Source organism: Glossina fuscipes, unplaced genomic scaffold (genome assembly GCF_014805625.2).
Source record: "Glossina fuscipes isolate IAEA_lab_2018 unplaced genomic scaffold, Yale_Gfus_2 26, whole genome shotgun sequence".
NCBI classification, from domain to species: Eukaryota; Metazoa; Arthropoda; class Insecta; order Diptera; family Glossinidae; genus Glossina; species Glossina fuscipes.
Genome location: NW_023998421.1, coordinates 6,997,940 through 7,022,272, shown reverse-complemented (window position 1 = coordinate 7,022,272; position 24,333 = coordinate 6,997,940). Strand labels below are relative to the sequence as shown.

The 24,333-nt window shown below is 34.4% G+C and overlaps 1 protein-coding gene across 1 annotated transcript; it reads left to right on the top strand.

Annotated features, from left to right (window-relative positions):
• Positions 1 to 3,225: 3,225 nt before the first annotated feature.
• LOC119635446 (MICOS complex subunit MIC19-like) lies at positions 3,226 to 3,846 on the top strand. The gene has a single exon (XM_038030255.1). It carries the CDS (start codon positions 3,226 to 3,228, stop codon positions 3,844 to 3,846), a length of 621 nt encoding a protein of 206 aa, XP_037886183.1.
• The last annotated feature ends 20,487 nt before the right edge of the window (positions 3,847 to 24,333 follow it).

Below are 24,333 nucleotides of genomic sequence, written 5' to 3'. Positions count from 1 at the left end.
GTGGCAGGTAATCGAGCCTCTGTAAATATTCGAACGCCAGAGGGATTTTTTTTCGAGAATATTTACGCTTTGCGATTTTTTTAGTAATTGTCAGTTCATTTCTTGGCAAATAATGCTTGTTCTCGTTTGCGGGTACTAACTAAAAATTTAAACTTAAGTTCAGTTTCTACTTTTTTTCCGATACTTGCGATCATGAAAAGCGGTGACCAGGGGCATTGTCATGAATATAAAATTTAACTTTCGATTTCGTCTTCAGCTGTTTTTGTTAAATAGTTGAAAACGAAAATGAAAGCTAGCGCCCAGAGTCGTGGCTTTTCCGAACGATATTTCTAAGTAAAATAACAAAACGATGATTATATTCGACTGTCGTCGAATCATTTATATCTATAGCTTTTTTTCTTGAAACATAAAAAAAGAAAAACTTCAATACTCCATAAAATTGTATAGGTGTAGCTGAGTTTTAGCGTAGAAGGCGTGCACGTTTTTATAGTCTTGTCTTTTCTGATTACACCCTCTAAAGTGTCCCGTCACCAATTAAATCTGCGTTCACGCCTGTGTCCAAGAACTTTTCTTTGTGGCTAGGAGCATGTTTGCCACAGACACTATGCAGGTGGATAGGCTGGAGGACAAATATGCGGATTAGGAGACATGTGAAAACATTTCAAAAATATGTTTCCAAAGTTTCAAGTAATCGGAGTAAACCTGTAGGAGAGGAGTTCCTCGGAAAATCCAGTCATTGGAGGCACGAACTGCTTGTACTGTAGCAGGCATACCGTCCTTTAGTAGAATTCCATTTTTAAGGTAAGGAGATAGTTTGCCCACTCACCTTCTAACACAAAATATTTAATTTTTTTTATTCAAATAAAGCTATCACGAGTTATCCTGCCCACCACTAGTATATATGCAAAATTCTTAAATGAAAATATTATAAAATATTGTTTAAATATTTCCCTTTCATACGCTTACAAGTTTGAATAAAACGATTTATTTATTAAATTACAAAAAAATTGGAAAAAATATGCTTTTTTTACCGTTCGATACCGATGTAACCTCTAAAGCGAATTAAATCTTAGACCGATTGTACGTAATGTTGAAATGTCAAACAATTAAACACACAAACCGACATCCGAAAGCTCAATATGATGCTTACTAACTATGTTACTTAACTATGTTGAATGAACGCACAAAAGAAGCAAAGAAATTAAAGCAAATGCCATAAGAAAAGCACTTGTTGTAAACATGACCCGACATGTTTGTCAAAACCAAAGAATTGCACTAAAAGAGATTTAAGAAAATTATACTCGGCTATGACCGAATTTTTTATATGCATCAATTTCTTCTTAAAAATGACCAAAAGAAAATAAAGAATAAATTAATTTTTCGTATCCTATGATATTGGATGAGCTCATGTTGATTTTAGTCATGTTTGTGAAATATGAGGAGCAATTTTTATCTAAGGAAGTTTTAAATCGAAAAAAAATCACTTGGTTCATTTTGTATTGTAGGCGTACCCTTTAAACGCTTTGGCCTTTACAATACCAGCCTGCAAGCAAAAACTTCCAATGTACTCGACAAACTTGAACTAAATTTGTTCAGATCTGCGGCCAAGAGAATGTGTGCCCCACGCGTTACACAAACGAAAGGACGGACAGGCGAACAGATAGAAAGATGGAGAGATGAACATACGGAGAGATGAGAGCACGGACAGACGAGCAGACGAGCAGTTGGACATATGGACAGATGAACATACTTAAATTGATACATAATTTGATTTTGATGGAAAAGATGTATACATTATGGAGCCTCTTAAGCCTCCGTTTGGGTGTTGCACACTCTTTGACAAAATGAATCTTTCCCTTTCCTCTGGTGGTGGAAACAAAAATTTTATTTAACTCCTTTCCTCTTTTTTTTTTCTCTTCCACAAAGTATGTTTCTTTGCGGCATTTCAAAACATTTTCTTTTTCACCGAATATTTTATGTCATGAATTAGAAAAGAAATTAATGTGACAAACACAAAAATCCTTTGCAAAAAAATCCAGAACTAATTAATTTTTTCATTAAAAACTTTACTAAACATATTCAACATTCAGCAGACTATGAGACAGTTTTTTTGAGTTCCTAAGCAACCTTTCTTGTATATGAGCGCATGACGTCGTCATCGTGGCACAATACGTCTCTTATTATAATTTTCTTTTTTTTTTGATTTAAATTTGAACAAATTTTTCTTCTGGCTCTTGAAGACATACTTAAGGAACCTTCTTCAGTATGACTATTTCATTAACTTTCCTTCTGTCGAAAAGCTGTATTTTTCAGACGGTTACAGTGGTGCTATCCTTCAAGTGATAATGCAGACAGTGAAAAGTACGAGTAGTACTTTTTATTGTGAGTACGTGTGTTGAGCATAATAATCACTACTGGTGTGACTTTTTTATTTCTATTTTTACCCTACACAATATGCGGTACAACAACGTCTTAAGTCATTTATGGACGTACAATCTGCCCCGAGCCATCAATAAAATAATTTTAGCTCGTGTGTCCGTCTGTCCGTTTTTTTTTCTTGAGTGCCGATCGGATTTCGCACCTCGGTTCGTGTCGGGCCAAGAACGAATGCTAATGAAAGTCGTTCCGATCGGACCACTTTTTCGGCTTGATCACATATAGTGTGTTATCTTCTAAAAGTCGTTATGCGAATAACTGCATAATGCGATGTGGTCCAGTGTATTTAATGGTGGGTCATGCTTCACTATAGTGTTTTCATTTCGTTTTTTGTTTCTTTTACTCTCGTCCCCCGAGTTTCGAAGTTTCAAAACTACAAGTCTACATTCGACAAGTGATAATTGAGGCAGTAAGTGATTATGCGAGATTATTCGGGATGATGCTGTCAAGTTGTCAAGTTTGGTCTTTACATTTTTACTTCTCTTTTAAACGTTTTCGTCGTACACTTCTACAGAAATTGAGTAGTAAGTTAGCAATTGCTTGTTCTTCAACCACTGTTTGAGAAGATGAAAAGATTACTTTACAGTTCCAGAACTGTTATTATGGGTGTATGGACTATCATGATTCAAAGACTTGTATTTACTAACTTTCTTGTATAAAATTTTTATTCTGTTTCCAAGCAAATGAAATCTATCAGAATTATTTTTAAAAAATTCAATAATTTAAGTTAGCCTTCACTTCAAAATTTTATTTTAAAAAAAATCATTTTACATATATAAAAGTTTGTAAATGGGCGCCAATAACTCCATCCCACAAATAATACGCATCCGAAATCCGGAGAGGCGAGAATCAGTAGAAGTATCCCCGTCAGTTGTAACACGTTTGGAAAATGCTCAGAGGCAAAGTGAAAATAAGTCGGATAGAAAAATGCCGGAGAAGGAACAGCAGCAACAAGAACAGCAGCTATACCAACAGAAGCAAAAACATCGACAGCAGGGGCAGTTGAACCAACATCCATATAAGAACAATCAGCACTATAAGCGTAATCTTGACGAATGGACCCATAAATCTGATGTTTTATTGGATCGTGCATTTAACGAGTTGGAAGAACAACAATTTGAAAAAACCAAAGAAAAATGTGAAAATGAATTTGGCAAACCGCTCGAATGGACTAACAACATTGAAGGTGAAATTGTAATGTTACGGAATGAACTGATTGCGTGTTATCGAGAGAATCCTGGGGAACCATTATGTTGCGCCGAATTGGCTGAAAGGTTTCAAGAGTTGATTTTCCGCGAACAATTTTCGGCCATTTTAAAATTTAACCGCAAGACTTATGACGATGAACGAGAGTCAGAACGATGTCCATCAGACGAAGCTAAATATTTTTCCCAACGACGCCGAGTGTGACTATAAATAAGACTAATTGAGACGCTTGTGAATGTGTTTTAAAGACAATAAATGACAATTAGTTGTCAATATTTACAGTTAGAAATATATTTTCTATATCGGATTGCTTTATGTCGCCTGTTAGGTCCCTCACTATTATGGACGCCTGTACTAAATTTCGTGCTTTAATGGATGTTGTGTGTCAATGGAGCGGGCTTTTCTGGTATGGTCTCTGCTGCTTAAAGCAAAAACAAAATTCACGTGATATGTAACCACTGTATGTGTTACATTTTTAAGTAGGCTTCTGAAAATCGTGGTTTTCTTCGTCTGAGGTTTTTCTAACTGAGGTGACTGAGAATGTTTCGTACTAGACACCTATTACTTTGTACTTGCAATGAAACAGGTTTATTTTATATATTAAAATTGATTAGATTTCATGAATATCTTCTTTTATTTATAGCTACATTAAATCTAATAAATGATCAATAAGTGTTTTCTCGTTTTGTTCGACGATTATCGAAGGCGCAACAAAAACAAATTCTCAGGTATATTGTATACACCATACCATTATAAATCCTTCTCCTTCATTTCAAGAGGAATAACAATATTTTCATTTTTGGAGATAGACTTTCTTGTTGAGGATGCTCAATAACTTGTTATTAGGTGAAGGAAAAACTTGATGGCATTTTTTCACCAAAATTTATTATAAATGCTTTTCATATTTTCAATGAATTTCGATAAAGCAGGTACCAGCCCGAAAATTTGAATCCATGCAGTAAGCATGTTTATTCGTTCACCTGTCCCTCTAACCGTCTGTCCTCGGAGTCTGTCTATTTGCCTGCGATAAACATTCTCCTTGCAGCAAAAATAATTCTGTCGGAAAATTAATACTTGATACCTTTATTAAGTGTTTAGATTTAAATATATTTGTTGGTTACGGATAAAGGGCTCACTTCCCATTTAGTAGGTTTCTATGTTCTTTAACATTCATATATTTTTACATGGTAGACGAGTTTATTCAAAGACAAACGTTATGACATCTACAAAAGACTCTTTGGAAGATCTTTCAGGAAAGCAACTTAAGCACAAAACCGGGGAAAGATGAGCTGAATTATTCGAATATTTGAGGACTGTGTTAAATCAGTTTCTATTAGTCTCGCTTTCCGGCAAGGGAAAACCAACCAGGGACAAATTGTCCCTGTCCCTTGTGTCGAAAATCGTCTGGTTGCGGCCTTCTTTGCTGAGCAATGAAGAAGCCAGAGAAGAAGTAGTGTGATTGTGCGGCTGCCATTGCTGGGTCAATGCCTGCTTCTTGTACATTTAAAATCCGTAGATCAAAAAGTTGACTAAAACTGTAATCCCGACAATTCATTATGTTCTGGACTATTGGCACCTCGGGGTCAGGTTGTCCAATCCGATAAACCCCATGCGCAAAGAGTGGTCCAACCGATTACCTCTTTTCGACAAATGTAGTCTTTAAATTCCAAAGTCTAGCTGAAACAATCGACTCCACTTTGGATGCCGAGTAGGCAAAAAAGCGCGCTTTATATATGCACTGTCTATCATCTTTTCCTTTTTATACCCATCACCGAAGGACGAGGGGTATATTATTTTGTCGAACTGTTGCCACGCCGAGCAGGAAGCTTCAGAGATCTCACAAAGTGCGTATATTCGTGATCATCATCAAATTGAGTAAAGCATGCCCGTCTGTCCGTGTGTGTAATGTGTGTTGTAAACTTTCTTCGGATAAACTATATGAATTTCCACAAAATTACCCTATAAAAGCAGAAAAATTCAGCCACGCCCATCCAATGTTATAGGCTATGCAAATTTATATGTTTTTTTCTCCTTGTCAATCTTTTATAGCATAACGGTGGTGGGTGTAAATGACTCAATCGCAACCGAATAGAAAAATTTTCTTACTTGTTTTCTTTCCAGTCTGCCTCATGAAATCGGGACTTTATATAATATTTAGTTTATTCTTAGTATCGAAATCCATTTAATTCATATTCTTGTGACTGTTTATTGAGCTATCTATCCAAAACATTATTAACAGATAATTTGAAAATCATATTTGATGGAAATGCTAACAACGATAAACAAGTATGCAATGTTTAAAACGCTATTCATCGTTTCTGTACTTACTATGAAAACCAATATTAGTTTTTAATTAAAGTGAAAATTATACGAATAATCGCAAACATATGTGGATTCCATATGCATGCACGTTAGCAAACGAAAAGATGTTTAAGTGCAAGTGATTTATCAAATCATTGATTGCCGCTCGCTCAATCATTAGAGATTTTCACTTTGTATGTGTACAATGAAAAGCCTCCATTATATTGTTTCCAAGCTTTGCAGTATACATTGAATGTGCATTCAAGTGTTATAATGACTTTACTATTGCCACGCGCTTGGTAAAGAGTGTATAGGAACATTGGGTAGCGTATATTTGCAGATATATTTTAGAAATTTATAAATCCGAGGCTTTACTAATAATGCGAATTATTAGGCCTTTTGTGTTAAATTCTTGTTTTCTAAAATTGCTAATTATTTGATGTATTGTGCTATTCTCATGGTATTGTTCGTGCTTAATTGATTCCATAATTCACTTAAGTACTTTGCCAATTTAAAAAAAAATATAAATAGCAAGAAAACAAAGCTATCGCCATATATCATAAGTTTCGCCTTTCCTACGCTTAAGCTGATAGCATAAATGTAGATGTAGCCCTGCCATCCTTATGAATGACGCTTGAAAGCTTTGAGTTGAAGAAAATTGAACGTAGCTTCATATTCTTCCTCTTTTTCGCTACACTATACGTATGTAGACAATTAGCAGAAATCAAAAAATTCTTGAAATTTACCTTGGCATTCGTTGAATTGTAATCTCTTTTCTCTCTTTCTTTCTTTATTTTTTCACATCTTTTGATTTGCAGGACTACATCAAAAGATTTATACAACTTGAACTTTGGCATATATTTTCGCCTTTTAGAATGGAAGATACATTTATTATACAAATTTTCTGCGTGTTTGCTCTAACATACTTTTAGACTTTCCTACCTCGAGGCGGGAGCGGGCTGGTTGAAATTCGCCATTTCTCAAATAGATCTTTCCACCAATCTTTTTTAAAGGTTTTATACGTATCATAACAACCCTGGTTGATGCGTCGAATATAGGAATGTAGTTCCGTAAAAAATAATTGAAAATATATCTATGTTCTAACATCGAGTATTAATTTTGAAAAACAATGCTATGTAGACTTTTAGCAACAATATGCGGTTAATATTAAAAGTATTGTAGACGTAATGGTCACGTGTTTATATTATTTATTAGTATTAAAATTTTCATATTATTTACAAGAGAAATAAAGCAAAGCAATTGCGATTCTTGTTGTGAGACAAAGCATTTGATGGACTCAGTTCATGGTCATCAAATTGTTTTATTAGGTTTTGTATTTGAGATTTTCTTTTGCAGAATTCCCACAATAGTAAGCATTAAGATGAGAAGTTAAAATTTGATTGAGTTGATAAAAGCTGATGCTTTTGACCCATCACTCACGAAACTTTTCCTGCAACTGTAATACAGTGATGGATAGAAAGAAAGCGACTAGGGATTATTCAAAGTCGACTGGGTGTGTGGTAAAAGGCCAAATTTTTTGACTGCATCGATTAAGTACTCGCTATAGCTAACACGAGGAAGGGTCATAACTCTGAACAGCTGAGATATGAAACCTTCAACACTGACTAGGCAGTCGCGGCTTTGACCTACTCGGCTTTCTATACTCGTCCCATGTTCTTTGACTCTCATTTAAAGCACTATCAATTGAATAAATGTAGAAAAAGTTCTCCGAAATAGTTGAAAATAACACATAAGTCAATCCACGAGAAGCGTCAAGAAGAGTCAACTTTTCGCGAAAGAAAAAACAAAGAATGGATCGAATTGTATTTGCTTGACGGTATGAATCTTTTTCTGTTTTCTTAAGAACAATTCAAGTTTGATGATGCAATCGCCATCGAATATAGAATAAATTTTTTTTATTTTAATATTTCACATGTTGAATCATTCAAAATAATATTGTTGGAAAGATTCATTCCTTTTTTTTATTAAAAATGTTATCATTCAAAGTACATGGTTTGCACAAAAGAGCTCTAATGCTTAATACAAACTGAATTTGTATGAGATAATAGAAAATGAATAGTATGGAATAGATTTCATCTACTCAACGTATGTACATAATATGTAATATTATTATGTGTTATTAAAAGCCCAACAGCTCTTGATTCGTTGCAATAGAAAGTTGATTAAACTAATTAGAAATCAATTCAAGCATTCTGACTGATCAAATTCCGGCTAAATAAATAAGAAAAAATTGATACTCACTTGTTTGCAAGTGTAATTAATTAATTCAATAGGAAAATCTATCCATTCATTGAAACGATTTTCTTGTTTTTGTTATGCAATCGAACAGAAACGATGACCTCACACACAAAGGATTATCTGTTTATTCGCATAGATGAATCGTCAATTTGTTTACAGAATGGATTTTTTAATTTTAATCTCTCTAAGCGTAATTAAGAACCGTTCTTAGATATGAGCTATTAAAAAAAGCTTCAGGGTCTCTAAAAATACATAAAAAAAAAAAAACAGTTTCAGAATCGTATCCGGAAGAAGGGGATAAAAAACGATGATTTCAAAATATACACACCGTACACGTGTAGTAAAGGACAATTTTGATCCATCGCACCGGGAACGGAATCCGCGTTTTCTGTCTTAATGTCGGCCATCACAACCGCTAGGGGAGCGTATTTATTTTGTCAAACCGTTCAACCCGTCTATTGTATATATATATATTTTTCATCTGAATCAAATTCTGAATTGATTTAAGCATGTCCATCCGTCCCTCTAGCAGAAGGGCAGATATCGCCTACGAACTTGCAAAAGATTTTGAACTGCAATGCTTTGAGCACACCTTTGCTTTCCATGTTTTTTGCTTGTCACTCATACGGTACAATGCATACATCACGTAATATTCCACGTAATGTAATAATAAAAATGTAGTTCTTTTCCTTCTTTTTTAGTTGGTGATGGGTATAAAAGATTCGGTCATGATCAAACATAATTTTCTTCATACGAAGCATACGATAACCATGCTTTTCTTCATCAGTCTTCATTTTAATTTATTATTGGGCAAGAAATGTTAAATAAAAAGATTATGAAGTTAACATTTCTGCTGGGAAAAGGAAGAGAAAAGAGGCATAGAATCGGGTATACCTTTACTTGGATCAATGAATTTGAATTTCTAAGGTCAATTTATACGAAAAACATTTCATTTTGCAATATTTTTATCACAGTTCGTTTAAAAAACTGTATCTATAGCCAGTGCCTCTTGTAAAATATGTACAAAAACCATTTGTCTGCCACGCAATAAATTGCACAACGATTAAAGCAAACACTTATGCCGTCAGCACTTACGATATGACGACGTATGACTGTAGCTTTAAAAATGAAGTTTGGAAGCATTTACATGTTCCCCAGATAATAAACTTTAAATTTAATGCCTTTGGTAACTATGAACTCAATGCATTTCTGAGTACATTATGATGATGTAATAATTATTTGATTAAGATGGGACCAAATATGCAAGTAAGCTGTTGTAGCCTTTACAAAAAAATTATAAAAAAATTGTTTGAAATTGTTTTTATCCCGTTTAGCCAACAGCAGGGTCGCAGCATAGCAAAAAAAACTGCTTTTCCGGATCCCTACAATTATCAAAAGGAAACAAGTACAAAAATTATATTCGGCAGCCGGATAAACGGATAGATGAACAGACAAACCTCTTTAGGTACATTCACACTTTGAAACTGGCCAACTGGATTTATACACTTTATAGGACTTTTGAAGCTTACCTTTGCTTAGGCGTGGTCAATTTTCCCTCTTTTTTACAGCTGCAGCATCATCCATAGGATATATCCCAAAAATATATGTAATTTTATCTGCTTTTATTGATAAGTAATAAACCGAAAAAAAAATTTTTTGTTCCTTTCGAAACAAGGAGGTGTTCTCAGTTTAAGCGGTGCCGTAGGTGCGCTGTTGCACCCGTCGGCCCATTTTCAAATCCAGCCTGCAAGCAAGAACTTCCAATCTTTCTGCGGAAATTGAAGGATATAACTGCATTTCTGCGGCCAGGAGAATGCTTAATTCACACGTCATACAGATGGACATGCTCAAAGCGATTCAGAATTTGATATTGATCAAGTATAGATATATTTTATGGAGTCCTTCTAGGCGTTGCAAGTGCTTTGAGAAAGCGAATATACCCCTCATCGTTTGTTGATGGGTATAAAAACAAGCACGATAGTATTATGTTGGTCTGAGGCAAGTGCCTTAGTGCTTCCTTACTGCAAAAGGTAGAGTTTTTATACAGAATGCAAAATGTACACGAAAGGACGCATTTTCTGCAATCCCTGGCGTAGATGCGCACAAAAATCTAATGTAACTCACAAGACAAATCTGAATATACTACATAATGATTATCTAGAAGAAAGAAAGTTTCAACAGCAACAGAAGTATAGGAATACTAACCCTTTCCTACGAACTTTTTTGAATTCTCTCGATTTTCCACGTCCTTCTATCGACCTCTCGTCCTATTCCAACGGCAATGCTTCTTTCAATTTCTTTAATATAATTTCAGAGAACACTTCATCAAAAGTTTGAATACATTTTGATCAGCTTTCCAGTGTAGAAACCATTTTTATTAATTCTATTAAAAGCGATATAAAATTTTGAAAGGAAACACAGCTTAGAATTTAGTTTTTTAAGACATTAGTTTACAAAGAGCGTACTACAGTTCTTTGTTCCTACTTATTCTGACAATGAAAATCAATATTTTCATTATTCAAATGAAGTTTTCCATCGAAGATATAATAAAAAGAGTATGGAAAACTTTTCCTCTGAAAGTCATTTGATTCAATTGTTTCTTGTTTGTTGTATTTATTTTTCAATAGAGAAATAAATGTAATTAAAATTGGAAATTTCATTTTAACCGAACAGCTTGATACTTACAACTTGTGAAGTCTTATTGCGTATTTTCCTTTCAAGAAATTCTCTTTCTCTTTACAAGAGGCTTTGATCAAATCTTTAATCGTCTATAAGTTTTGCTTTGTAGACATTATTTTTGGTATAAATTTGTTGAACTCTGCTGAGTTCATTGCGCTTTCCGACGCTTTGTTCAGGATGAAGGATGAAGTTAGCATGTCTTTGTGCATTGAAGGGATAAAATTTAAGCAATACCAATATATAAGTATATATTCACCGTTTTGTAATTTATGTTAATTAAATATGTGCATATGGAGTCATTTGTTTATTCAAAATTTATAGCTTCCCTTTGCAAAAGTTTGAGGCAACAAAATAATGAACGAGCAAATACATCGTAAATTTTTTGTGACCAGCATCATCAATTTACAGCAACGTCCTTTCGACTTAGACCATAATCTTTTAAAGACAATATTGAAGCAAAATCCACACCATTCAACGAGACCTATAGCAAAAAGTTCAACGGCTCACAATCAACTGTAAAATTAATATAATTTTGTTATTCAATGAGAGCAAAGTAAATGTCTGTTAAATGGATGGAAGTTACTTATGACTCGGCCAAGTAAGTGTATGATATTTTCAAGGGCTAGAAGATCACGCTAATGAACCTTAAAAAAAACATGTCAATCATTCCTTAAGACAAAGTTTCTTCCTTCTTTGTGATCAATAAACCGATCTGTTGCTCTGTCTGCACATCTTTTGCAATCACATCCGGAAAAACAGACCAAGACCATCGTCAAGGGAGCAAAAAAACTAATTTTTTATATCTTTTGAACCTTACTTATGGGGTCAGAAGAATGTTCACAATAGACATTACACAGATGCAAAGACGCACAAACGGACCTGCTTAAATCGCTTTAGAATTTGATGCGGAGCATAGGGTCTCTAATGTTTCCTTCTGGGCGTTGCAAACGTTTTGACAAAATGATTATACTCCCCATCCTTCGCTCGGTATTAGAAAACAAAAAAAATAATAACGAGTTCATATTTTTAAGAAAATTCCAAGAAAAAAAAAAAAACTAAAAATATATACTGCAAACTCTATGGGAAAAACATTATGATGCCTTCGTCTTTATTTCTACATTTATATGTTATGTACTTACATATCTTCTTGCTATTACATGCATTATGTGCTCATACTATGGGTAGAATTTGTGAACTTTTAACATAAAGTTCTTTGCTAGTTTTTTCATAATACTTTCAGTTCACCTTGCACGAGATAGGGAACTTACTTAATTTTTAAATTTTGGCAGAAAAGAAGGAAGTGACTGCTTTACGCCCAGCTATATAAAATTGAAAACTTGTAAAACAAAAAAAATTCAATATTCTGTCAGTCTATGCAACTGCACGAAGAAACTTTTACTTATTAGATTCAAAGATCTTTTTCCCATAAAGAGGATGAAATTAAGCTTTAACAAAAATCAAAGTACATAACTTGGAAAAGATGACATGCAACGTAACTAATGTGGTTATATAATAAAAAATGTTCGACTTGGCATGCGTTTTGAAATAGAGAGAAAAATAGATTGAAGATCGCTTTCCTTGATATGAATAGAACCCTGTACAATATTGATTGTGTTTACGGCATATTTTAAAGGATGGCGTAATACAGCATCTGGCAGCATTCCACAAGTGCAAACTATCTATGCATTTCGACGGGTCTATATACTTAAAATCGTGTATATGGGAGTACTAAATACATGTTGACATGCAAGATATATATATATATATATATATCAATTGTTATTTTTGTTAGTCGATGAATTTGAAAAAGATCAGCTCTGTCAGAGTGAATTTTATTTGTTCTCTTTTTATGACTTGGATTTCAATTATTACAATGTTTGTAACCACTACCGCCGCGTAAAGAATGTATATTCGTAGGTTTGCCAGATTGCAGATGCGATTGAAGGCATATTTATATGGGATATTTTCGAATGGCAAAGGATTTTGAGTAGACTCAGTCTTCCCATCTAGCTACCTGGCATTGGAGTGTCTACACTTTTTATTAAATCGATATAAAAGGAAGGGCTGAAAAGCTACAACTTACTATGCACACAAGACTGCGCAAATAACTATTAAACCCGTATTCATGAAAACATGTTAAGCGTTTGCTATTCGAGTACGTTCAAGTATTAAATTATTTAAAGTAGACATGCATTCTAGATGTGTACATGCCTATGTAACTTCACATATATATGCTTAAAGCAAAATAGAGAGAGAGATACAAGTTTTCGTCAGTGTGAAAAGTTAGTAAACAATATAATGAGAATGCATCCTTACGTTAAAAGTAAGCTAATATTTGTTTTAACTTCATGATTACGTTTCGTCTAATAATGACGATGGAAATTTAATCGGAATGAAATAATTATTACGAAAGTTTTCGTTCACTATAAGCACAGTCTTAAAGAGTTGATTTGCATGCATTTCATTTTACAACTTTTTGCAAAAACCACGTGTTTTGATGAAGCAATGAGGAAAATATTTTTAATTACCAACGAGCTATACTTACTTACTTACTTACCTTTCTATATATGTACACGTAGGCACATAGCATAATCTCTCATATTTTGTAGACTAACATTACAGTCATTTCTACTTGCCAATGTAGGTATGTGTGCATATACGTATTAAAGTTTCTTAAGCCTGTTTGCATATCCATAAATATCTTAAACACAAGTTGTCGCTCAAACGAAAAGAGGAAACTCATGTAACATTCGTGGCTTGCAATTACATGATTTGCTCGTTTGCCTGTCATTGAAATGCCTTTCCTTATACGAACTCCCTTCCCAAGGAAGGAAGTATACTCATTTTTTCGTAACGTTTTTTCACGAGCAAAAGAAATTTTCAGAGACCGTGTAATGAGGAATAGTGTTGCTATGGTAAAATAAATGATGGTGGGTATACAAGATTCGACCTCAGCTGAATATGACTTTCTCGCATGTTTTTCACATAATGTTTGCGTCTCTTTATAGCTTTCGCATAAATTTTAAAAGGCTTTACTATGTACGAAAAATTCACTTCATTTTTATACCTATCATCAAATTTTGTAAGGGTTACCATGAATAGATTAATTCGGACGCTAAATAGGTAAGAATAAGATTGAATGCTATGTTATATCATAGCGAGATCCACTTCCATTCTCTTCAATTAGCGGTTAAACGCGACAGAGTTGACTTACGCGCATAATTCTTTTTAACTTCTTCCTGGAAATCCACAAACGTACCCCTTCTTGTTGATTACGGTAGTAGGAACTGTGATGATCTCTCTATACTCCAAAGTACATAGTTGGTTAGATATTCTTTATTTAAAATAACAAAAAAGTTAAAATACATAAATGAGAAAGTGACTTAAAGATTATATATACAAACCATTTGCGTCTTTAGACTGCGGAGCGGTTTCACAGTGATTGCAAACAGAAAAAAACTCAACGGCGCGTAAACTTGGTGGCTGCTTCGCCGTACTTTTCTCTCAATGAATCGCATTTTGTTCAAATCGAAATCGTCTAATTAATGTGAGAGAAGGTTAGCAGTTAAGAGCTTTCCCTCCTATTTACTCTGTCCAAGTGCCGCTCCTGGCCAAAGGCGTACGAAACTGTGCATTTTTGTGGATGTAGACATGTTTCAAGCACAGCATGAAAATTTGAGTAGTTTGCTTATTTGCGGAGGTAGTCTTCAAATCTGCATACGCGAAACATAGGCCAACTAGGTGCATTCTATTTTCCGTTTCTAAAAGCTATAACTTTCCATGAAGATTTGCATACAATCATATACGGCTGAAGCGGCTGAAAGCTGTAGCTCACATGTTTTCAAAGCTAGTCGGCAAAATGGCTCGATCCATTTCCATTTTTGATAGCGTCCGGCCTTGATGCCAAAGACGTCCGTGTATCAAAATATCTCGAAAATGGCGATATGTAAATAGGTCACAGAACCCCGAACGCGCGGGCATTATGCACATAGACGAACAGGCGTGTTACCTTCGACCTAGAAAATTCTTTGTCTATTGATTTAATAGGAGGTATGCGTCGTAGTCTAGGTGTTGCATACATACGTACGTATTCAATACACTCCGCACCGTAAGTGACGTAGAGTATGAAAAGGTGAATCATTACGACTGTCTATCTCTGTATTTAACGTATGTGCTTTGAAGTGCGTGGTTGGTTTTGGGCCCACCACTGAAGGGTGCTACATCTATCAAATCGTAGTGAAACCTTTCTCGGAGAACCAATCACGCGAACAAGTTTTTGATTATTCATTCAGCCAGGTCTGTCGGTATGCTGCTTACTGCCATAAATTTTGCCTAAAAAAATTAAATTGCTCGCGAACGTTTGCCTACCACTTCTATAAGATTGGTCTGAAAATCAACAAAATATGTGTCCGAACCCATTTCCAATTAACAAAAATCTTCCGGTTAACTTCTGGTAATATGTTTGGCGCATAGCTTTTTCGAGGATTCTATATTTTTCCTCAATGAAAATCTCTTTCTGTAATGAATCGAATCAGATCAGCTCTTCCATCGTTGTTAGTAAACACATTCAAAAACGAGACTGAATACTTGGAAAGGATATCTATTTTACAGACTTCCCCTTGAAGGAATTACTCAAACACATACAATTTAAGTAAGACGAATTTTGATGCACGCCCGCGTTAATGAATCTTTTATTCTCCTTTCACTTCTTCGCAGTTAAGTAAAGCACCTAAGCGAAGAGTGTTAATGAATTCTACTCAAGCCGTATTTAATTTATTTCTTGCTTGTTTTTTTATTAGATTAAAATTAAGCAGACACTAAAATCGCTTATTGCGCTCATTTTAAATAGTTGTCAATAAATTCGTACAAAAATTTGTGTGAAAAGAGACAAAATTACGAACTGCGTTGTGGTTAAAAATGGTGAAAGCGCTTTAATAATGTCATGACAGCAAGCGGTGCATATCAGGCGAAGCATATTAGGATATGCATAAAATATAATGATTTTTGCTTAATTAACTTTTTATTCAATAAAGAGCACACGTAGTGTGACTATAGAAACATGAAAAGCAATAATTAAAAATCATATACTCTTGATATTTCTGCAATTAAACTACATTGACCAATTGTACGACTAAACAATAGCATCTAACTAATCTCTTGAAAATCATTATCTGTATTCACTTATCACATACAAGCATTTCAGAATCATTTCATTGAAAACGGGTTTGTATTGAAGTAATTAAACACATAACGTAGTATTGTGGTACATAACGTAACGTTCGTGGCGGTGGACACAACATCCAGAAAGGCTTGGAATTGACCCGCCTTTTATAATAGCAATCGATTGAGAACCGAATTTCTGACTTACTTTTTGAATCGATCTAAATTTGTCTGTCCATCTAGTTTTGTGGTGTTCACCCTACACGCCATAATATTTTAAGTTATTTTTTTGATTACATTTGCTACACTTCGGTGTCTCTAGCACCTTAGTTTGGAAACTCGCTATGTGAATAGCTTTAGGTACGGTGTCTTATAGTCTACTTTGGCCCATTACAGTGTTTTTACTTGTTGTTTTTTCGGTTATTTGTTTAATTTCTATTTAATTAAATGCATTTATTTGATCATCTTATTAGTTGAATCAATTCTCTGCTGTAATAAATAGCAATAGTCTTTCACGCTACGCCCGCAATTTACAACTTTTAACAGCAAAGCTAAATTATTTTATCATATTACTCGGCTTAATCGTACACAAACAAACGCACCGATCTATCTTTTTAAGCTAAAGCTAAAGCTAAGATTTAATATTGTCTAGTCATCGAACAGTTTTTGTAGATTGCAGCAGTCACAGAATGGTTCATAATGTTAGTCCTTTTCAATTCTGTGGAAAATGTCAGTGTGAAAAATGTCAGTGACAATTGTATCAACAACTCGACCAGCGATAAACTTAAGGGAGAAGGATCAGTGACTGAAAATGGATTCACCGAATTATATCGATTTTTAAAATCAGTCACAAAAAGTCTTAATGGTGCATCGTAAAGCGATCAAAGTGTTCAAAGCGATCGCAGTGTTTTCATTTTTAATAATTTTTTAATATAACTTTACGGGAAGCTCGCAATAAAAATTAAAGTTTTCGAATAGTAGAACCATTTTTTAAGGTTTTCATCAACACACTATCTAGCTTGCCAAATTGTTGTTGTAAAAATATGTTTGCGCATTTTCTTTATCTGCAGCATGAATTACATAGGCACGATCAAACGGTTCGAAACGGTTTGCTTAAAAATCATTGACTGCATGCACCCTACTGCTTACCAGTAAGGGTCATAATCTTTTTTTTTTTCAATTTCGTTTTGGTATGCTTCAATTTCCAAGGCGCCGGATTATGACACCACCTTTCAAAAGCGATCCTTTTCTACGGTTGCTCATTTAAAACTAGTAGGTTGGCTACATGGTTTACTTTGCGGTGCTAATAAAACCTTCCAGTGTTCTTTAATAAAGTTTAAATGCATTTAAAATATATTTGTTGCAAAGTTTAATAATCGAAATATTCATCATCACTAGCTATGGTGCACCTGATAGAAACTTTTTGAATTCGAAGTGAAGCAGTCATCGATTCATTTTCGCACTTCCTTAACTTTGACCTGTTAAATGCGACAGTATACATCTGAACAAGTACTGATCAAACGGACGGACATATGCGAATTTTCATCGTCTTGCAGATTAAAATTTTTTCCACCCAATCTCGCCATCGCCTTTCTTACCTACGGCATTCTCATCCCATGTCAAATTAATCGTTTCCGAAGCATTTTGTTCCATTTTAATCCGGCTTAGAATAGAAAAGTATACAATGCAGTAAACGATATCCACATCTTTACACTATGGCATACAGTGAACGACAGCTAAAATGGTTAAAACATATATAGCACAAATGAATATAGAAGTTTCCACCTGAAATTTCGGGAAAGTTGAATGCGGTTTGTACCAGTTCCAGTGTAAAGAATTTATTAGTAAACTTAATGACTTTACGGGAAAAGTGTCGGTTAGTTCAAATATTGATCGTCAAGGACGGTTCATACTCATTTACCATTCGAGTTGTACATGTAATGAGATTTTTCGTATCACATACTATTACCTGAAATGAACTTGGAGTACTTCCAGCAGCATATGGTTCTCGTTATGCTTAATTGCCTAAATCTGCTATCTTATGTACTGGATTTTCCGGTTGAATTAATCTCAGAATATTTACAGGTATCCTGTTAAATTCTTTTGAATGGTGATAAGCAACATCTTAGCCTTAAAATATGAAATAAGATGAACTTTTAATTTTTCAAATATCTTAACTCAGAGCCTTTTGCAAAGATGTGCGTCCGATATGCTGGATACAAAAAACATCTTCTCAAGATTCTCACACGCCAAACATAAACAAATGCATTAAGGCAAAATCTGTTTGATATGCGTATTATCTTAATTTCCTTTTTTTTTTTACCGTCAATAGATATATGTAAGAATTACTGTGTTTGCGGGGGAGTGTTAGCAAAGGCTAAACGTTATACTTTACAGATTAGAAGCAAATTTACTACGAAATTCTTCGCCAAATATTATCATGTTTTTGCATTTCGAACCAATTAGAGGCAAATAAAGGCATAAATATAATTTCATCCCGCAGTACCTAACGAAGAACGAAAGACAGACATTAAACCATATACAAATTATAAGAAAAATCCCATTTCATAAAGAAATTGATATATTATGTAGAACAAGAGACTGTAAGCCAACATAGTTCCTTCTGCCTTAAAACTTTGACACGAAATAAACGTACGCCTCACGTTTATGTCAAAACAATATCATAATTTATAAAAGACTTAAGTTTATGACAGTAATACTATGGAATCTGTTAGTAGAGAAATGTGCTTAGAGTGACTGTGTTCGCTTCGCTATTTGACAACAAGTGAACTGAATGCAGGTGTGTGTCAAGTTTTTTTAAATAAGACATGACATAGCTTCCTGTTTAAATATTAATGTTCTGTGTTATTACATTTAACTATATCTTAGCCTATATATAAACATACGTACATTGCGGTATTTGTCTTTTCAAGTTTCTTCAGGGTAGAGTGGAGTGTTCCCTACACCGACATTATGATATGCGTAGGTTGTAGTCATGTAATGTAAGCTTTATATTGAAGCCCTGGCCTTTCAATTTGAAGTAACACATGACAGTTTATGTTGAACGGTACCAAACCGCGCTTCATTCAAGGAAGGTCTATATAGATGCCCGTTTAACCTTTGTCACACACGGGACATACGGGATACAGCTACAGTGTACCATGGAATGTGTCAAACGTGTAAACGTATATGTGTGTATGTGTCACTGTGCGTGCGGTGGGAGGAGGGCGTAACGATTCTTTGCTAAAGCAAATGACCCTACGCGGGGGGCGTTATGTTGTTCGTATGTTGTTTAAACATTTAATAAGCGAGTTGTTTCTATGCCTTGCAATTCAATTCAATTTTGAAAATTCTTATTCTTTCATTCTCACAAGTACATTGTATTTGTTGTTTTTGCACCACGCAATCGAAAAGAGTGACAAATACTCTATATTCATGTGCATTTTTTGCTCTTCATCTAGTCTATTATCAAAATTGATGATGAAAGCAACCGTCAAAAGCAAAAATTATGAGAAATCTTGAAATATTAAGAGCTCTGGCAAATCCACTAACAAAACGTACAAAACAAATTCACCTTACGAAATCAATAAATGTAACAAAAGAACATAATCGCAACCAATATAAAACACATATCAGAAAATAGCAAATACGTAAGAATAGATACCTAATAAAGGGTATCATAAAATAAAATTATGTCAAAATGTTTTCATGGTATTCAACAAGTTCAACAATAGCATTGACTACTCCAATGAGTGCAACAACAACTTACATAATAAGCATGAGCAAATCTCTTTCCACGATCATATAAAACATACTCAAATAGTAATATAGTCAACAACAACAAAGTTGTTATAGACGACTTGACTGTAAGTGAAACCTAATGAATGATTTTGAACGGTTGTTTTCGCGTCATGTCAAATTGGCCCTGAAACGCAGAGAAAATTGTTCATTTGCAACGAAGCAATAACCGAGATATACATGAGTGCACTTGAAGTACATAAAATATCCTTACAAGTGAAGTGCTTGAAGGCGAGAGGTATGCAGAATGCTTTCAAGCTTTCTGTGTCACAGGAAAGGAAAATAACTAATCGGTTGCATATCATTCTAAACCAACATCGATGAGTAGACGGATAGGAAATTTTATATGGAGTATGCTTTCCTCAAAGAAACATGAAATTTGAAAGTTATTTGTTTCGCTGGTTCACATTTGGTAATTGAATGCAGATACTGCCTCTGAAACTTCCGAAGGTTGTTGTGATAGGCTGTCATTAAAAGCAACTTCTGCCGCTTTACACTCCTGAGTATGAAAACGTGAGAAGTAACCGAATCGCTCATGTCCATTACCCTTATCATAAAAAAGACAAAAAAGGTAAAAGAACTAAGTTTTCGTGCTCTATAATATGGATTGGGCGCGGCTGATTTTTTATATTTTTAAAATAAAAGTTTTTTTTGCATAGGCGTGTAAGCGTTGTAGACGTGTCCTTTGACAAGTTTAGGTCAATTCCAAATTCTTTTGCAAATTTTCGGACCTTATTTTCATTTTCGCTGACGGGAGAATGCTTAGCATAAGTACTAAAAAATTGCGCAAACAAACAGACCGACAGACTAACAGGCGGACATGTTTAGCTATATTCCAAATTTGAAACTGGTCAAGAATTTTTATACTTTGTGAGCTGTTTCTGCGCGTTATATAAGAAAAAAAAATTAACTTTTGATATACTATAATATTGGGTAGTCGTGGTCAATTTTTCCATTTCCCTACGGGTGCTACAGCATCGCCCATGGAGTATGCGTTAGAACTTTTGTACATTTATCTGCCATTGTTTATAAGTAATAAGCGAAAACACAATTTTGTACTCTCTTTGAAAAACAGATGCTTTCTCAGTTTATGTAGTGCTGAAGACGTGTCTTTCGATCCATTTGGCCCATTTTCAATACCAATCTGCGTGCAAAAACTTTCGATGTTTCTGTGAATTCGAAGTCGACAGCCTCATTTTTGGGACCAGAAGAATCTTTACAATAGACATTACACAGACGGGTAGGCGGACATGCTTAAACTGATTCAAGAATACTTTGTGGGGTCTCTGATGCTTCCTTCAGGATATTGCAAACGTTTTGACAGAACGATTATATAGGAAAAACGGAAATCCTTCATGGATGGCCGTAACTTCACTTGTAGAGCACATGCATTTTTCTATTTGCACTTAATTTGTAGTTTGAACACCTGGCAACAATCCCGAGCCGCAATACCAACGAATATCACAACGAGACAATACTTTCACTAACATCGAAAATATAGAGCTTTCCGCCAAGTAAAAAGCAATCGCCTATAGCACTATTTCTTTGCCGTAACGACACAAAAGCAAATCTTTTTTGCATCGTGCCCTAACAGGGGACGATAGTGGATCTATTGTGAGAATTCCAGGCATAAAAATTGATATGTAAATATTTGGCATTTCAATTTCTCTTTTTTTTCGTTTCTTTTCTCTCTAGTTTATGCTTCCACGAAAACCTGTTTAAGCAAAAGTTCATGTCGACCTACATAGGCTTGAGTTATATAAAAGTTTTAACTAATTAATAAATTGGATTTGGTTTAGAAATTGTGTTCGAGTTTAAGAGCAAAGATTTTCCTTTACAACTTTGGAGCTAATAAATTGTTGCCAATACTGTATTTAAAAAAGATAGTAAGATTAAGAAACAAGTATGAGAAACCTTGTGAACCCAAAAAGGAAAAAGGAGAAAACATTGTAGCACTTTAAGGCAAAATAGCACATAAGTATTATAAAAAGTGTCTGAATACGCCGTTCGTTTTACGAACGATTTTTCTTGTTCTATCCCTGACAGAAAATACTTTTTTATTACAAGTTATTATTACAACAAACTGTTAGAAGAATTTATTCTTCTCCATTTAGAAAAACGAAACGAATGCAACTTTTTGTGTTAGAGTGCACTTCCTTATTACCTTACCACTCACACTTTGAAGCTATCACAACAGATTCGCGAAATATTCCTTTTGTCGAAACTTTTATAATTTCCGGAGGAAATCTTCATAGACTTTACATTCTCAATTAATATTAGATTCTAAATTAATCTAGGCATTCACGTTCTACCTTCCGTAAAAGCCAATGCATTATTAAAACGTTGACAATTCTTCCACTCACGTTGGTATTGAAAACGGGACTTACTCGGACAAGGAACAACACAAATGGAGAACACCTCTGCGACCTAGATTTCTTTCTTTACTTAGAGATTACTATACGACCGATACAACAAAAATAATTTCCATTTTACATTCGGTGGCTGTTGCTGCGGTACTCGTAGCAAAAAATTCTGCAACGTATGGAATTTCATTTTTTCGATTTTTTCTTTCTTTTAAATGGTTTGTTGTTAACACAACCGTGGTAGTTACACATATAAAACATTCGGCCACAGTTCAATGTAATATTTTTGTTTGTTTTATTCTACCACAAATTTCTTAGGAAATATTAGCATTCCAGTTGTTACGTCGACTGCTTGAGTATCTCTTATGTGCAGATTTTCCTTAGCTAAGGCATTTAATTCCAAAACAATGAAAAGAATATTGATATCTGCAATCATTTGAAACAGTATCAGTAATCTTGATTCTCTTTTCACTCTTTTTATTTGTTTGTTTTCACTGTAACTTCCATTTGCTTGTTAATGGTTTTTATTCAATTATTCATTTGTCGGTTTGAATGCAGAAAAGCCTGACCAATATAACTCCTTGGGAAAAGAGAAAGGAAACTGTTCAACCGAAAAATTTAATGACTATGCTTGTCAGTTTATATAGCTTTTGATTTATAGCTTAACGCAAATGTGTGATTGATGAGCTTGTGTGAGTAAAATACTTTTGCTTTGATTTATGACCTACGACAATTTTTCACTATGACAATTATTTTGATAGAAAAAAAGCACAGCTCCCGCTATTAACAAATAAAATTTCGCTTTACTTCATATACTTAGAGACGATATAAAGCAAATTATAAAACAAAAATAGAAATCAAAACTTACACATAAACTTACTGAAATACCTTTAAATGTGTAGGGCAATTCGTTTCTATGATACCATCCGGTGCAAACTTTAGCCGTCGGCTCTAATCTATTTTTGCTATTGGTATGAACGCAGCCCACCGTGTTTAGCGTAAGTTAATATCTTTGTATCAGAATACTTTATAATGATGCTCCATCGAATTAAACGAAATCATTATAAAAATTAAATAAAAATTAAACAATATGAACACATATTAAACACGAGATCATGCCTTATGCTTGCTAACAAGTAATATAATTTATTGCTACTATTTATCCTGCAGCAAATGTGCTAACGTGAAGGCAAAAAAGCTTCTAACAAATATCGTGCTTATGTACACAACGCACAGACTCAACCGTATATGTTACCGATATTGCTCGTTTACGCAAAACGCCCAGTGTACGCATTAAACATTCATATTGGGCTCTTGTGTGTTCTGCAATTGCAAATGATATGACAAAATAAGGTTTGCGGTTAAATCTGACTATTAAAGAGAAAAAGCAATTTAGTGAGGCTAGTCTGATGTGAGATTGACACCAACAATTATATAATGCATAAAATGGACACAACTTGTGTATTTGTTTTTTCTTCTCTTTCTTGCAAATATGTTTAGTGTTTAGCTGCAATAGGCTTCTGCTGAAATTTGAAACTTGAAACAATTTAAACTAACAGCCTTATTCAGAGCAACGCCACAGACACGTCATATGTCAAAAGACTTTTTTATATCCTATACCACTCGTGGTACAAGTATTTGTGCGAATGTATGCCACTACCGGAAGAACATGCGATAGGCTCACCTTTTATTATACCAATCGATTATGGAGTCATTTTTTAAAGCAAGCTAAGCTTGGAAGTCCGTCTTGCTTCTCAACCTACAGATCGCAATTCACAAGATGCTCTCAGGAAATTAAGGTCGCGGATATGTGTAGGGGCAAGGATGAATGGTATTGGACACAGTTCGGGTCGGACCACTTTTTGAATCACTAAGGCACAATTTCGGGAAGTTGTTACATGAATAACCATACCAAGCGAAGTGGTGTAGGGCACTTAATGGAGGACATGTTCTACTATAGTGTTTTTGCTTGTTGTTTTCCTGACTTAACGACCTTGTTTATGGAAAAGTTTATTTTGGTACAGTTTAATATGAAATTGGATACCAAGTCATGATTGTTATGAGAAGAATACACAAAGTTTTCTCTTATAACTAGTGACCGGTCACAACGTCCAAATTACGGCTTTAAGCC